The sequence below is a fragment of the Hermetia illucens genome, chromosome 5 (genome assembly GCF_905115235.1).
Source record: "Hermetia illucens chromosome 5, iHerIll2.2.curated.20191125, whole genome shotgun sequence".
NCBI lineage: Eukaryota > Metazoa > Arthropoda > Insecta > Diptera > Stratiomyidae > Hermetia > Hermetia illucens.
The window spans coordinates 46,683,675-46,701,430 of NC_051853.1; the positions used below are offsets into that span (position 1 = coordinate 46,683,675).

Below are 17,756 nucleotides of genomic sequence, written 5' to 3' on the forward strand. Positions count from 1 at the left end.
GGCCTCCTTATTCTTAGCAATCTCGCTGAGAATATGCATGGCCCTCTAGTACTGGCTCATGAGCAGGACGCCACTTTTCCGGCAACCGACGTTCTTGGCGGTTTTCACTTTCGAGGGATTTCCCGACATTGAGGGTTTCAGGTTAGGAGTACTATGTCTGGTACTCACTACACCCAGTTTGACGGCTAGCCACTAGTCTATCTGGCACCGAGTGTACTGCTCTCGACGGCTACTGTCTCCTGGCTGGAGGCCAGCAGCTCGTCCTCCGTCCCCCTCCGCTTCTATCGTCGTTTTTTGTTTTTTAAAAATTGAGTCCACGCCTTGGTCCCACGAGTAGTCCGAGAAGAATGTCCACCCTGGCTTGCCCGGCCACCAGAGTAAGGGTGTTATTTGAAACTGAAGGTGCACAAGGTATTCAGAGTTCGCATACTAAAGACCAAGTTCCCATTGGACACGAAGCCCTCGACGTATGCTGTTCCACCTTGGCTTGTGGTCTTATTAGCACCTTCTCTGGTGCAGGGAGGATGATCTCCGGGCTGTCGCTTCGGTCCATCCCCCTGCTAGATCTACTTGCCCCTAACACCTGACCAACAGACAAGTAGATTCTCGCCAGTTGGATGAGCTTACTCACAGCCCGGCCCTACACACTCTTGGCCCGTCCGATGACGATTTCCAGCGGCCACTACGAGGAGGTCGTGTGAGGACTTGCCCAATTATGCAACTTTAACCTGAAGCATAATCAGACCAGGCAGCCCCGATGGCCATATTTCAGCAGTTTTTCTATCCCTTGTCACTGGAGTGAAGCCTCTTTGGTATGGGCCAATGATGTTGTGGGTATATGGGCCTATCCGGCCTAACGAAATAGCGGAGAATATTTTATCTCATATATCTCATCTCATTGCGTGATATCCTCTTTTTATATATGAAACAGATAGTGCCTCGTTGCCAGTCGTCAAGCATTGATTCGATGTTAAACACGTTGATGAACCGCGTAATGTAGTTGGTCGCCTACACATTTAACCAATTCGGCTGTAATTCCATCGCCTTCTGGTGACTTATGGTTTTTAATCCGATGGATTACACAGGCAATTTCTCCCATGCTTGGTGTTGGCAGTATTTGTCCGTCGTCTTCAGTTGGCGGAGCCTTCAACTCACCGATATTTTGGTTGCTGAGCGGTTTATCAAAATACTCAACCCATCGCTCCATTATGCCCATTATGTCGGAAATCAAATTTCCCGCTTTGTTTCGGCAAGATGAGCATCAAGGTGTATAAGGCTTCATACTACTCACTTGTTGGTAGTACTTCCACGTCTAGTGCGGTTGCTTCCTGCACTTTTCGAGTTCGCAGACTTATTGGTTCTCCCAGGCATACTTTTTCCTTCTGTGAAGTCGCTTCCGCTTGACGGCATTCGCGATGAGTCTCCGCTTTCTGTTGACTACGGTTATTACGGCATCCATTTTACCCTTGTAGGTGTTGCAAAGGGTTGTGCTGTAGATGGCTTCAGTGTTAACTTCGTTTCAGTAGACATCAACATTTCCTGGAAAAGTGCGTTTGGCAGACAAATTGACAAACAGACAGTAAACCAATTTTAATAAGGTTTTGATTTTCAGTAAGTAAAACGTTCCTTTCAAAAGCATGATTATATTCCCTTGGGTGAATTGAGTTCAGCGCAAAGGTCAGTAAAAAACAAGAGCACTCCCATTACGAGAGTTGGATTTAAATGTTAGACGATCTGCTGGGGTCTACAAAGCTTTTTTTGTTGTCACTTTTTTAAAGGACAATGTTTTTCATGAGAGTCAAATGTCAGAGGTCTTGTAATAAATTACAATGATTTTGAAAATGAAAATGTAATAAATTACAAAAGGATCGGTTGTGGTGGAATTAACGACAAAACCGTAGTTTTTCTCGTCAATTTTGCGCTTGTGTGCAATTTCCTTCACAAATAAGCAAATAAAGTAAAATTAAATCAACAATAATAATTGACAATAATACCCGCAATCTCTTTTTAAAGTAATCCTATCCTTCCTTGAAGGCAAATGCAGATAAAATGCAACCTAGCGTGTAAGCCCATTAATGATAGAGTCAGATTGCGAGATGTCAGTACGTCGTCTGGAATTGCCACTGCTTAGGATTGGGAGCAGCGATTCCTCCCATATGTATAATAATGCCTCGGAGTAAGGACATTCCGAATTCGATATATTTAAAAGTGCACAGTACCTCCCCATCACTGAGAGGATTAATCAATATGCCTGATGAGATCCCCATAAGCAGATGAAGAACATCCCCTCATGCATCTTAATTTCACCTGTACCAAATTATCCTAATTCTCTTCAGAACGCCGTCGTTCGTAATTTCATCCCAGAACCTATTCCCCCAAAAATCCGTAAATCCGTACGCCTGCATACGCTTGAATACGAAAAGGATACATCAAACAATCAATAAAATCACTCCTCTGTTTACATTTTACACCGCACCGTACACGACTCTGGAGTCTGGAGCAATATGTGTGGATGACATGCGCAGGACATCCGAACATTACAGCGATAATTAGGGACGTTGCAAAACACTTGCAGGAACGAATCCCGGCAGATGTCGTGAGTTAGTTTTTCATCCCTCGTAAGTGCTACTACGTCAACGCACAAATAGAAAGGTGAGTTTGAGTTAATGGAAAAGCGTTAATTGTAAATTATTTCATGTTCGTCAAGTAGTTATAAATATCGGTTAATTTGTGGCTAGTGCTTGAGTACAATTCGGTATATGTGGTATGGTAATAAGGATAGTTCAGGTCAGTCATGTCGCTATTCAAGGATCCAGTTGATTGGTGAAAAATCGATATCGCGAAGTGAAATTTATATTAGGTCGAAATTCAGGTAGAAATTACGTCTTTGTTCCGGCGATACCTCCGGTCTTAAAAAGAACGTAAAGTTGAATTGATTATGACCTTTTTCGCAAGAATTTATAAAACTAAATTTTCCAACATTTCCAGATGAAGGAAAATTCTTTTTAAAAATTTTACTTCCGCCAGTGTTTGAGCGAATAAAAATTGTTTCAAAAGCGGAACACTTTTCCATTGAAAATGCCTTAAATTGCTTTAAAAAATCCGCAGAAAAACTGCTGCAGTTTAATTAATTAATGCTTCATAAAAAATAAACGACATCAATAAAATAATTTGCTTTAACGATTCAGGTTATCTCGAAACTCACTATCCTTAACTCGCACGTCTTTCTCTCCATTTGACGGTACGAAGGTCCAGTTCTTTGAGCGTTCGCCTCTCTATCTCGTTGACCCGGGTTCGAATTCCTATTCTGTCATGGGTGTTTATGTTCATCTTTGTGTTAATCCCGCTGCTATAGACCATCATTTATTGTGATGATATTGACACTGTAGCACAATCTCATTAGAAATGAAATGACAATAAGGAGGAAGGAAAAAGGAGTGGGAAGGAGAAAACTATGTTAGTGCCTTGTGTCAACAGGAGCACAATATTTTATCACTTAAGTGATTCTATGTAAACGCTCAAATAAGTACATAAGGTTCGCATAGTTTTGCCAGGTTTTGTGTTAAATGAAACCTCATTAAACTCAGCTTATTGTCTATCAGTCTTTCTTTAGTCGTGAGAAGGTGAAAAGTTTCAAACACTACCGTTGGCTCCTGCAACACAATTCTATAAGACTTTCACTCACTAAAACAACTCCTTTTCTTTCGCGTACTTCACGAAACTGCCATTACGGTATAACATCAAGAGGTAGGATCAGTTACTAACTGCAGTTCATGTTGATATTCATCACCTTCCTTCGGTGCTTCTCTTTCCTCAGCACATTCTAAATCACCGAATTTTTTCACTCCAAGTTATTTCTGAGCCTAGCATATATTCTAAGATATCCTCGGGTGAAAATAGTGTCCCGGTGACAACTTCCAACTCCGCCCTGTGTGCGGCAAGTCTCGACCATTTAAAAGTTACCCGGGACAATATGAGGAGTCACATACCAGAAACGATACAGATATGCGCGATTCCCTCCATGCCTGTTTAGGAATTGCATTAGACCATAGCTAATACTTTCCATGTCATCATTTAATACACCTTGAAAGATCTGGGATAATTCTGTAGATTCAGCGTCCCTTAGTTGAATCATCCCATCTCTTTTGCCACCCCAGAAAAAATTGAGCCCAGACTAATTGCCATTGATAGATATGAAATTCACCGGGTCATAGAGGCATCGATGCTCGTACTCCAACATATATATATCGACGGGGACCATACCTGCTATCCGCATACTGCTTCATCGGATAAATTGATAAAGGCAAGATCAAGCTTTCTTTTTCCGTCTAGGGGTCAAAACCACTTTAGTTTTATATTGTATGACTAAAAGACCAGGAACAGGGTATAATTTTCCAAATTGCCTCGTTAGTCTACTAGATAGTCCTGTGTCTGATCAACTCCTTCACCATTCAAGTGATCATGATAAGAATGGTGGTTAAGGTTGAAATTTCAACCCGATCTTCGCAGGGGGTAAGGACTTTATGCAGGGGGAAGGGGCAGTACTCCCTTCACCTGGTGAAACCTCGTGATGGTCAGCCTCCTTCAAAGTGCGTTTTTCTTATATCGTTGTGGTAGTGTTTTAATTTTCAACCCTACTACGTTAAGGAGGTTAAGCGGGGATAATCAAGAGGAGCGGGAAGGTCTCTAACCCATGTTAAAAAATCGCAGCAGGCGTCCCCGCTTAAAAAATTATGGCGCCCTAAATCGGGGCTATTTTCATGCCAAACCGGTAGGGTTTAACTTCGAAGCCCATCGCCTCAGCCGAAAAGTAGAGTAGGAATGGAGAAGAGATCTTTTCTCCCAAAACCCGTTGAAAAATTGTAGCAGCCACCTCCCCTTAAAATTAATGGTACTTCAAATGGGGGGTATTGCGACATTATCATAGTAAAGTTCACCGAATACGCACCACAGATAGGTCAACCTGATGCTGAGAAAGATTCTTCTTCTGGCAACTTCTTTATGAAAGACCTGCAACGTGCCTGCTCATGACTATATTATCATTGCCGGCAACCTTAATGGTCATGTGGGTGAAAAGGCAGAAGGTAACAGGTTTCATAGGGAAAGGGGTTTGGAGCGGGCAATGAGGGTGGCGAGCATATAATCGATTTTACGGACACTCATGATCTTGTACTCATGAATACATGGCTCATCAAACGATTGTCTAATTTTCCTACATTTTATAGTGAGAATAGCAAAAAGCAAATCGACTATGTTCTCATAAGACACCGACATTTTACCACTGTCACCAAGCCAGGTAAACGGTACATCAACCTGGATACTTGGCTTTGGAATGACGATGTTGAAATGAATAGAAACGCCTTCACCGAAAGTTTCTCGATGATAAAACGCTCGCCAATTGGCAAATTTATGAGAATGCCAACCGAGAAGCAAAGAAAGCGATCGCTGTCACTTGAGGGGTCCATTATAAAAATCTTTACGATAAACTAGACACTCGGGATGACGAGAGAGATCTGTATCAAACACTTCTGTTGCGCTAATGTCAACAAAGGTACTTTGCTTACCGACTGTCGAGCCGCGACGGATAGATGGCGAGAATATTTCGAACAGATTTCAACTGAAAACTCTGTTCATCCTCCACTTCCACAATCATTGCCGACATTTGGAGCAGTTCCACCTGTCAGCGCAACTGAAGTTGAGGAAGGAATAAAATGAATAAAATCGGGGAAAGTCACAAGACCTGACGACATCGCATCTGAGCTCTGGAAAGCAAAGAGCCGCAACCCGAATCAGTGAATTTTTTAATCGGGATTTTTGAGAACACCACCTGACTGGCAAGAAAGTACCACAGTCCCAATATAGAAAAAGAAAGATAGTTCAACAGAATGTTCAAATTACCGTCCGATCCATTTTCTTCCCCATACTATGAAGATTTTTGACCCCATTCTTTACAACCATATTCGCGAAATCGTTCAAACAACCGTGAATCAAACCGGATTTGTCAAAAACTGCGGGACTAATGACACAATACACGCTGGGTGGTACCTCATGAAGAAACACCGTGAGAAGCATCGCCCTCTTTTCATTGCATTTCTTGATCTGGAGAAAGCGTTCGACCGTTTGCCACACGAACTCATCTGGTATGCTCTTCGACAAACTTAGTGCCAGAAGAACTCGTACGCTGAGTACAATTGCTCCACCACAATCCGAAAAGTAAAATTCGAAGTGTGGAGGGTGTATCAGAACCACTTCGTGTCTCTGTTAGTGTTCATCAAGGAAGCGCCCTCTCACCATTCCTCTTTGTTCTTGTTATGGACACCGCCACACGGGACATCCATTGTCCAGCGCCCTATACACTGCTTTATCCAGATAATGTATTCCTAGCATCTAATTGCAAAAATGATCTCGAGCAACTTGTCCAAAAATGGAATGATCACCTCATGCAACACGGTCTAAAATTGAATTTGAATAAAACTGAATTTTTGACTACCGATCCCCATGAAAGAGGCACAATCACTGTCAGCGACAATGACCTGCCCAGAACTGAGCGATTTAAATGCCTCGGGTCAACACTATCCGCCAATGGAGAACTGCGTTATGAAATTGTTTAACGCAACCTGCAGGGAGTGGCATTCCACAACTTGTGCCCTTTGTGGTCGACGTGTCAACGAACGTCTCAAATCTAAAATTTATCGCAATGTCGTCCGTCCAGTCGTTCACTATCGTTCTGAGCCGACTATAAAAGACAATGAATGGCGTATTGCGGTAATGGAGACGAAGATGTTGTGTTGGGTTAGTGGCGTGACACATTTTGATCACATCCGAAATGAAGATATCACCGATCAATATGGTGTTGCACCGATCGTGGAAAAACTGCGAGAGACGTGTCTTCGATGGTATGGCTAAGATTGGTCTATACACCGAAGTCGATGACAAGCGACCAAAAGGTCGGCTGAAATAACGGTGCCTGATACACTCAATGGTGATTTGAAAGCCTCACGATTGTATCCAGATTAGGCATTTGATAGAACTAAATGGTGAAACCGATCACGACGACGGGACGAAGGCTGAAAAAAAGAAGAAAAGGCTTCATTGGATACAGACATCTATAAGAAACCCCATTTTGATGTATGCATGAATGGTCTGGTGGCCAGGACTGAACTTTGCTAACAGGAGGAAGCTGGTAGCGCAGATTCAAAGGCTCGTTTGCTTAAGTATTACTTGAGCGATGAGTACTATGCTAACCGTGGCATACGAAGCTATCCTAAATTGACCCCCCATTCATTTGGAGGAAAACAGAAAGCAGCTAACTGCACATATAAACTTGATACAATTGGCCCGTGGAAAGGCTAGTCGTATGTTAATAATATAATCTAAAAATGCCTGAGCAAATATCAAGCCTGCTGATAATATGCTTTCCAGACGTTATCGTAACAAATGGCGACGTATCTTTTGAGATTATAAACTTAATAATCTTCACCAACCAATCAGCCATGGAAGACGGATTGGGTGCGAGGGTGTAGTTTAAAAATCGGATGATGGAACTGGCTTCGCCCCTCGGAGAAATGACGACTATATTTCAGGACTAGAAGTATGCCATTTCATTGGCCGTTGAAGAATGTTTGTGACACCAATGGCGGGATCACACCATTCGAACCTATTCCGTTGCCAGACTAAATAGCGACACCATATTAGGTCAGTTAGTGTGGAGTTCTGTCAGTTTCCATTGAAGCTTCATCCTCAACGGCGCAACAACCAATATCCGATCTATCAGTAGTAGATCAGAGATTAGTAAGCAACTTCAGACAACCCGATTTTAGTTCAAAATTTTTCCCATAGCCTGCCGCAGAGAGAAAATTTATTTTGGTACTCATGTGCCTGGAGTGAAGTTTCTTTGGTATGGGCCGATGACATTCTGGGTGGGTGGTACTTTTCGGCCTGGCAAGATAGCCGAGAATATCTTATAGAAGGTGCTTAGAAACGCGATACTTCTATATTTGCTAAACTCCTTTTTATGTATGGGACAGATAATGCATCGTTGCCTGTCATCATGCGTTGATTCGCTACCCCATATCTTGAGCATAAATTGGTGAACCGCTTGATGTAATTGGTCGTCTCCATATTTAACCAGTCCTTGCGACTTCCATGCTTGTTGGTGGCAGCATGCTTTATCTGCGGGACATAGGTTAGCTGCGGTCATTGCGGCATCCATTTCCCCCTTATATGTAGGTGTTAAGGCTTTGTTGTGGATGGCTTCAGTATTCAGTCTCACCTCTTTGTCAGAGGGAATTCTAGACAGTTGTAATTCGGGCCTGGAGCACTGTACCAATGAGATAGTGATCTGAGTCTATATTAGTACCTCTATATGTTCTGAAATTCATCAAAGCTGAGAGGTGGCGGCGTTTAATCAACACGTGGTCAATTTGGTGAAAAGTGGTCCCATCTGGAAAGGTCCGTGTGTGATCCAAGCACCTACTTCCAACAGGCCCGCAGTGCCTTGCTCAGAGGTGGCGGCGAGGAAAATGGGGCTGCAACCCTATCGGCCAAACCAATACCAAGTAGCCGAGGAGAACCTCTATTGTGGTGGCACCGGGAGACGCTGTAATCACTTTCGTTTGCCGGCCGTGATTCAGTAGGCGAATGCTCCAAAGGCCTAATTAGGGCGATCAGACCCGAGTGTGCACGGGGACTCATCTGAAGTGGCAAATTGGTCATGAAACCTTACCAGGGATATACTGGTACCATGGGAACCGGGATAGCCCCTGGACTCTCATATTTCGGGAGAATTCCTGGCGATAGGCCCCCTAGTGGGAATTTCATGGTGGTTGTGGTTGTGCTCAAGCGAGAAGAGACCTTCGGGCCTCGGCGTGGTGTTGCGTTTCAACACGGGTGCCCCATAGTTCAGTAAAGATTTAGGTAATTCTTGCATCCACCACTATGAATGCTAAGCCATGCACTTGGTATAGACTGGTACCGTTGTTGCCTGTCTCAGCGGGGCTCTGATTGTGGTCACAAAATCAATCCGTGTCTGAGGAGGATTGTAGGATTAAGTCTCACCACAGGTACCTACGTAAAACACCATGGGCTTCACAGTCCCGCAGTGCGAGTTCCGTCCCCACGTACTCGAGGAGGGCGATCAGACCCGAGTCTGCAAGGGACTCATCTGAAGTGGCTCTGCCACAAAGCCTCACCGGAGGTTATCTGGTACCATGGGAACCGGGATGGCCCTCTGAGAGCATATGCTCCAGGAGAATTCCTGGAGGATGTGTTCTCGGCCCGGTTATTTGCGGTTTGCCCCTAGTGGGAGTTTCATGATGGTTGTGGTTATGCCTACATCGCGGGCGTGGAGTTGCGCTGTACAACTCGGGTACCGTACTCCTTAGTTGCGGCAGAGAGATAGGCCTCACATACACTGGTATGAATGCTGAGCCTGCACTCAGTAGATAGGCCTCACATCCACTGGTATGAATGCTGAGCCTGCACTCAGTATAAACCAGGACCGCTGTGCTTGCATGGCAGGGCTCTGATTGTGGTCCCAAAATCAATCCGTGTTCGAAGAGGACCGTGGGATTATGCCTACACGGCAGGTGCTCACGTTAAACCCCCAGGACTTTCAGTCCCGCAGTGCGTTATCGTTGGTGTTTCTATGTAAGCGTGGTAGTCAGCGTGTCCCCTGAACACGGACTCCATCTCAACTCGGCTGTAAAAATATCCGAATATAATTTTTATATCATGCTGGGACAGGTTTCTAGGGCTCGTTCTATTGCTCCATAGAAGGTATCCTTCTCCGATTCTGCAGTCTCCTCTGCAGGGGCGTGAACACTAATGAGGCTTATATTTCGAAATTCGCCTCGCAAACGTATATTTTCAAAGCTGATAACAGCAGGTTTCACTTTTGGCTGACTAGAAAACATAGTCCGAGTACACGGTTTACTGGATGACCACTATAATATATGGTGCAGTGGCTCTTCAACAGGAAACCGGTCTCCGTCCAGTGCATCTCTTGCAACGCGGTTAGCTGCTTGGCGGCTCCTTTTCTGTGAGGTTAACACACGTTTCCTTCCGAGCCCGATGCTCCTTTCGCGGCTTTGTAACTCCGGTTTTCGGTGTAGGGTTATCAGTCCTAGCCAACACCGAACCTGGATGACCAGTTGATACAATTTACCCATTTCTAGGACCGGGAGACTGGCCTTCATCCTTCCCCAACTGCAGTTTTTCATTTAAAAAAAAGATCCGACCACCACGTCGATTTAGAGATAGGTTTTGGTAGTAAGCTGTTGGTGGTGGTTCAGCAGGCTTTTCCCAGGTTTTATGCTGCATCATGTGTATCGCCTTAGGACCCACATTACCCTTTGATCACCCAAGTCAGGACACTTGAATATTGCTGGTAATGAGGAGGCTGACAGACTCGTTCGCCAAGGCTATGGCAAGCATTTAGCATCCGGCCATCCCCTATCAATTCCGGCCAGCAGGCGAAAATCCAGGGCCTTTGGAGAGGCATTTTTTTTATGCTTAAAAAGTGGGACATGGAAGATCTGATAAACATTTTAACAGGACAATAATCGTTAAACTCCCACATGGAAAAAATGTTTGTGATGCCGCAGGAAAGTCGTTGAACAGGCGAATTTGGAGGAATATACGATCATCATCATCACCATCGACAGCGCCCGCAACCGGTATAGGATCTAAGCTTACCTTAGTGAGGAACTCCAGACATCCCAGTTTGACGCAGAGGTCCACCAATTCGATATCCCTGATAGCTGTCTAGCGTCCTAACCTACGTCAACGCTCCATCTCAGGCAGGGTCTGTCACTTCTTCTTTTTCTACCATAGATATTTTCTTTATAGACTTTCGTCACCCATACGTATTAAGTGACCCACCTACCGCAACCTATTGAACCGGATTTTATACTGTACCAGACGGTCGTGACATTGCTCATAAATTTCGTCCTTAAATAAGGTACAGACAATACAATGGGCCTAAGAAAAGGCCTGAGAGCTTGAAGCTGCAGCTGCCTCCATCAAATTAAACTAAGTTTCATCTTTTCTTATTTTTCTTTGGTCTGACTTCAGTGTAACACGGTTTAAAGGCTTTGTAACTGTAGCACGGTTAATCATATCATATTATACAATATAAATTCAAGTTGATTCCTTCAGCTTCCAATGCGGACTTATATATATGAATTATGTTACCTCTGTTAATGATTTCTTTAAAATTACGCATTAAAGTTTGCGAAAAAGGCCTCTAGAAGGTAAGGAGTACAATTTTTGGTGAGCTTCCTCAAAGAGCGACCTGAATACAGTTCAAAGGGTCCTATCCTTTCATTTTTCGCAAAAATACAAACCTAATTTAAACTCTTTAATATGTGCTTAGATCCTTTAAGTGTTTGTAGCCCTTCTAAGATTCTTGTGCGTGTTTTCTTCGTTTATAACATTAATATCAAAAAAAGTCGCCTAAATTATAATACTTTAATAATGTAGTTCACACTAATGGACAGTTATATATTGTGAAGAATATCCAATAAAATATATTTCAACATAAACTCGTTAACAACACTCACTGATATGCAAAAAAATGAAATAATGCCCAGATGAAATGAGCCAACACGAAATGTAATTAGTTCAAAAGCACGAACTAAGGCCTTGTAAATTGCGTCCCTGTCTGAGCCCCCTCATCGCCTGTATGCAAATTGTTTACCTATTTTTAACTGGCTACTCCTATTTCCATTTTACTTGCAGAAATCACGCACAAAACAAACCCTAACCAGGCAGAATGGCCTGCACGAATTGCGGAGTGGTTGGTCCACCGCCGGACATGATCTTATCGATGCCTCCACCACCCTTGCCATCATTTCTACTACCGCGCAGTGCTATCGTCGCCCTTTCCGGGAATGAGTCGCAACCTTGCTTCGCGGCCTTCATGTGCGAGCCTAATCCACGTCCTCGCGAGGGGGGCATCGAGTTCATTGAATTGGCTGGCAAAGGAGGCCACATCACAATGGCCAACACGTGGCTATTCGTATTGATTTCATCCTGCGTCGGAGTCCTTGTTCTCGGCACTCTACTCGCCGTAATCCTGATGAAGTGTCGCGAGTAAGTATTTCTTTTTTTAATGGGGTGAAAAGTAATTACAAGTGAAGGACATTAAGTTAATTGTGTACAACTGTTTGCAGTTACAGCTTTTCGTATCATGAATCGAATTTGAAGCAGTCATCGATGCCTGCCCTAGGGGAACCGTCGAAATCGAATCCCTTCCTGTCGGGCGGCATGTTGTATCCCTGTGCATCGAACCGAGACTCCTTGCAGCAACAACTGGCCAATGACAATAGGCTGTTGTGGGCTACGTTAACACCACATGGCACAAGGCACTTTGTTTCAGAGTTCCCGGCACAGGAATCACACTATGAGGTTGTCGATTATAAAGCTAAACCACAAACGGCCAAACCATCGGGGCGAGATACTTTGAAACGAGTCCCAGTTAAGGTAGATACATGCTATGCGTTTATATCTATTCAAGATTTGTAACCCATTAAGAGACCATTCAAGAGAGAGTTTTTTTTTCTAGAAAATCAAAATAAACTATTGAGTCATTACAACAATTTCCAACTGACTCTTTCCAGTCATTCGACAATAATGGATTTGTGGACTACGACTACGAGGATCCAACTCCACTAATGGACTCATATCACGATGACTTGGACTCAGGATACCAAGAGCCCCATGAGGTCATTGGAACACTATCTCGAAGCTCACCGCGGCCTCTCGTGTCGTCACCAACGCGAATAGAGAACCCAAACATTCCGCCTCTGAACATGTATCCTCACAACAGGAATCCCAATGGAACTTTGAACAAAAAAACCACATTAAGCCGTCGCATAAGTGATGCATCATCCTACAGTGCAGCCGGCATGTAAACCGGCTGCACCTCAATTATTCCTAAATCTATTCTTTAAGCACTTTGTGACTAGGTTACCTTATCATGTCTGTACAATATTTCACTATAGTTTTACGTAAGTTTTAGAACTGAACTGATTGATGCTGATCCAAGTTTTCAAACTCTCCTAAATGTTCGATTGGTTCGAAGCGATTACGTAGATAAGTGGCAAACCACATTTTGGGGGACTCTATGCAGCGGAAGGTAGGCACGTTGCATAACTTCGCACCCAAATTGTCCTTTTTACCTATGGAGTAACTTTTAGTGGATTGAATCTAAGGCGTCCATGCAATGCTTCTTTAGATATTGTTGGTGTCCACCCTAGTTTATTAAGGTGCGAGCTACTGCCAAAGTCACCGGGTTCCAACGAAGGCGTAAAAACACCAAATTTCAAAACATTAACCGTAAAATCAAATTAAAACTCTCGATTAAGTGTCGTATCACGTATCAATGTACTGTGTCTGCATCCATCATCCAACCTCGAAGGGCGTAATTGTCCTGCTTCACAACTACCCCATTCCAGGCGTGATGATGCCTTTATATGTATATGTATGTACCTCAGTATATGCAAAGCACAATATATATCTGTAACTCGCTCTCTTTTAACAAAATATTTGAAAAATCCATAAATTAGGAACGTGTGCTGTTTGAATTGCACAAGAGCATGCTTTGTACATAAGCAAGTACTGACGTTAGGTAAGATAGCAATAGCAACATTTCATTTATAGCAATGGCCAACTAATAAATATTTATCAAAAAATCGGAGCGTGCTTCATCTCATATTTGACTTCTGCATTGCAGGATTACTGAAAACAAAGTGTAAATTTCTCTATCTCAAGTCAGGAAAAACATTTTCGCGTGGGATACTTTCATTTCCGGAACTTTCTTCTTTCTGCTTCTGAAAGTAAACACTTCAGTCTAACATTTCGATAACTTTTAGCAAATTATCGCTTGGACTTTGCTATTGTGTGTTAAATACAAGATAACTTCCATGACCATCCCCAGACATTTCCAGATTTCAATCCTAACGAAATGGTTTCCAATTACGTTTCGGTAATGGCCGTGGTCAAAGGGTAGTATAGGCCCCAGGGCAAAACGTGGATTGGTACCCACGATGGAGCATAAAACCTGGCAAACGCGTGCTGAACCAACACCAACAGCTCTACTACCAAACCCTATCTCCACCTCCACGTAGTGACCGCTGAGAGCTCTTTCTTAACGAAAAGCTGCAGACGGAGAAGGATGAAGGCGAGTCTCCTGCGCCTAAAAACCAGACAAATTGTACCAACTAGTCCTGCAGGTTGGGGGTTGGGTAGGGCTGACAACCCTACACGGAAAACAACTTGTTACGAAACCACGACAGGAGCCTCGCACTGGATGGATAACACAACGACGAACCCGGCAACGAAAAAGGAATAACGATTTATGCATTTTCTCATGGAACGTGCGCTCCCTGTATAGAGATGAGGCTCCTGAGCAGCTAGCCAATACCATGTCCCAATATAGGGCTGATGTAACAGTGTTACAGGAGATGCGTTGGACAGGGACCGGTTTCCACCAACCAACAAGTCTGTGAACTAGAAAAGTGCAGGGAGCAACCGCACCGGGCACGCAATTTTTAGCAACAAGTCAGCAGGATGAAGCCTTATACAGAGACAAAGAGGAAAATCTGATTTCCGACAGAATAGGCATATTGAAGCGATGGGTTGAGTACTTTAATGAGCTACTGAACAACCAGAACATCAGCGAATTGGAGGTGCCGCCAACTGAAGACGACGGACAAATACTGCCACCACCAAGTGTAGAAGAAACAGTCTGTGCAATTCATCGGCTTAAAAATCATAAGTCGCCAGGAGCCGATGCAATTACAGCCGAATTGGTTAAATATGGAAGCGACCAGTTATACCAAGTGGTTCATCAACTTGTGCTGAAGGTGTGGGACAGCGAATCAATGCCTGACGACTGGCAAAGAGGCATCCACTAGCTCGTAGTGGACGAAAACCGATCTTGTCGGCGTTTAATTGTTTCAGAAGAAGCAAAAAAATCCTCGCGAAGTGTAGTTAGTTAGTTTAGTTAACTGGGGGGAGCCGCAGTCCCGAACACTTAGGCCATTATTAGGCCCATTGTACTATCCCCGTAGTTGCATATTCAATGGCTTCCCGCCTACGGTGTTCGCAGGCTTTAGCGAATCTGAGAACATTCTCCAGAGGCAGAGAGTGAGCAGATTCTTCATTGAAGAAAACCTTGCCAAGGTGTCTTCGTCTGAGATCTGCGGATGCCGGGCAGCTGCATAAAAAGTGCAGGGCCGTCTCCTCCTCCTCCTCACATTGGCTGCACACAGCCGAAACCACTACCCCAATCTTTTCCATATGGTAGTTTAAGGGGCAGTGTCTAGGGTTTTCATGTCCGACTTCTTAAGAGACAACAAAAATGCCGCTCTAGTGGCCCTAGGCTCCTTCACAAGGATTTTCGCTTGCCGGCAAGAGTCCAAATTTTTCCACTCGGTTGCGTGAATCCTTGCAATTTCACTCTTCAGAGTAGACTTGACAGTAGATGGTCGGATTCCAAGAGCTGGTTCTGGCCCCACCATTGTGGATCCAGACCCTCGGCGAGCTAGTCTGTCAGCCTCCTCATTGCCGGCGATGTTAGAGTGCCCCGGCACCCACATCAGGAATGTTTCGTTCAGTCGGCCAAGTTTCAGCAGCACCTGATGGCAACTCCACACCAACTTGCTTGATATGTTGTTGCCATTTAGCGTTGATAATGCCGCCCGACTGTCGGAACAGATTCGAATGGTGCGACCCCTCCATTTCTGTCGCAGACATTCTTCTGCTGCCAATGAAATGGCATATATCTCCGCCTGGAATATGGTCGTCATTTTTCCGAGAGGTTGGGCCAGTTCTATAATCGGATTCTCCGAGAACGCCCCTGCACCTGATCCATCCTCCATGACTGACCCGTCGGTGAAGATTATTAGGTCTGTTATCTGAAAAGACTTTAAGTAATCCAATTACTTTTTTATTTTAATAATCCGTTAAGTAATTAACACCACTTCTCATTTCAACAATCCATATAAATATTTAAGATATTTTTAAATTAACAATTCATATGTTGTTTTCATTAATGTACACTTAACATTCTTTTTAATTCAACGAATTCAAAAAGACTTCTCTGCTCAATTCCCAACTTGATATCTAAAACTTTTCTAGTCCTTTTTCAAGTCCCACTGAATAATTAAATTTTAGTGACAGGTCTCAAAAAACAAAATTACTCATCGCACACTTTTCTGAGATCTTCCACTCCATTGGCGTGCTACGCAAAGTGGATAGATCCGCACCATCTATTCGCTCGCACTCGCAACATTCGAAATAAATTTCGAATGCTGCGAATCCTGCCGCGCCACATCACTCCGCCCCCAGATGAAACCTAGGGGTTTCAGCGACTGATCCCCGAACTTCGTTCGCCGTTAATCCACAAAGCGGACACGACGTTGCTTCGGGGCGCACGCGGGTTTCAGCCTGGACAAAGAGACCGCCTTCTTGTGACCACCGATCTCGAGCTGGAAGAAATGTTCTCCCCGCTCGAGAACGCGGTACGGGCCCTCATATGGAGGCTGCAGCGGCTTCCGGACGGCATCCGTCCTGATCAGCACGTGCGTGCAAGTGTCCAGCTCCTTGGGCGAACAGGCAGGTATGGACGAGTGTCGAGTGGGTGGTGGCGCTTTGATGCGTCGGAGATTGTCTCTCAGCAGACGCACCAACCCCGACTCCGTGAGACCCGATCTCTTGTCGAAGACCGGATCGCTTGGGAGTCTCGGGTTCTCCCCGTAAACCAGCTCCGCGGGGCTGGCAGCAAACTCCTCTCGGCGAGTTGTTCGAAGGCCGAGTAGGACGAGAGGCAAGACTTGCGTCCAGGACGGGTCGTCGCGTGCCATAATGGCGGCTTTCAGCGTCCGGTGCCAACGTTCCAACATCCCATTGGATTGTGGGTGGTATGCCGTAGTCCGCTGGCGTTTAAAACCAAGGAGTTTGCCTAACTCGGAGAAAAGGGTGGACTCAAATTGCATTCCCTGGTCAGTGATGACCACTGCAGGGACGCCAAAGCGAGGTATCCACTCTCGACAGAGGGCTTCAGCACATGATTGCGCCGTAATGTCTTTCAGAGGTATTGCCTCAGGCCACCGCGTGAACCTGTCGATGATTGTGAGGCAATACTTATAACTGTGCGAGTCTCGCAAAGGCCCTATTATGTCGAGGTGTATAGTGTGGAAACGCTTGGTAGTGCGGGGGAATGAGCCCACTTCTTTCCTAACATGCCTGGAGACCTTACATTTTTGGCATGCGATGCACTCTCTGGCCCAGGAATTAATATCCTTGTTCATGGAGGGCCAGAAGTATTTTCCGGTGACTAACCGGTTTGTTGTCCTGATGCCGGGGTGCGCCAAGTCGTGAACTGCGTGGAACACTTCCTTGCGAAATGTGGCCGGAATGTATGGCCGAGGTCCCTTTTCCGAGTCTTCGCAGCAGAGCGAGAGGCTTGAGCCGAAGATGGGCAACTCCCGAAATTTGTATTTGGGGTTGGACTTGAGGCTCTGAAGTGCTGCGTCATCCACTTGCGCCTTGGCAATAGCCGAGAAATCGAGTGAGGCGGGGATGTTAACTTCGGAGACACGAGACAAAGCGTCAGCAACAATGTTGTCCTTCCCGGACACGTGCTGGATGTCCGACGTAAACTGGCTTATGAAGCTCAGGTGTCGAAGCTGACGAGGGGACGCTTTGTCGGGCTTCTGTTTCAAAGCGAACGTGAGAGGCTTATGGTCCGT

At 44.8% G+C, this 17,756-nt stretch overlaps 1 protein-coding gene across 3 annotated transcripts; it reads left to right on the top strand.

The window, feature by feature from the left end:
* Positions 1–2,525: 2,525 nt before the first annotated feature.
* LOC119658338 lies at positions 2,526–13,588 on the top strand. Of its 3 annotated transcripts, none has more exons than XM_038065683.1 (4): positions 2,526–2,652; positions 11,740–12,093; positions 12,174–12,483; positions 12,621–13,588. In XM_038065683.1, exons 2-4 carry the CDS (start codon positions 11,774–11,776, stop codon positions 12,912–12,914), a joined length of 924 nt encoding a protein of 307 aa, XP_037921611.1. In that variant the 5' UTR covers positions 2,526–2,652; positions 11,740–11,773; the 3' UTR covers positions 12,915–13,588. The 3 variants fall into 3 exon arrangements, with proteins under 3 accessions (XP_037921611.1, XP_037921612.1, XP_037921613.1); XM_038065684.1 differs by lacking the exon at positions 2,526–2,652 and adding an exon at positions 2,653–2,787; XM_038065685.1 differs by lacking the exon at positions 2,526–2,652 and adding an exon at positions 2,768–2,872.
* The last annotated feature ends 4,168 nt before the right edge of the window (positions 13,589–17,756 follow it).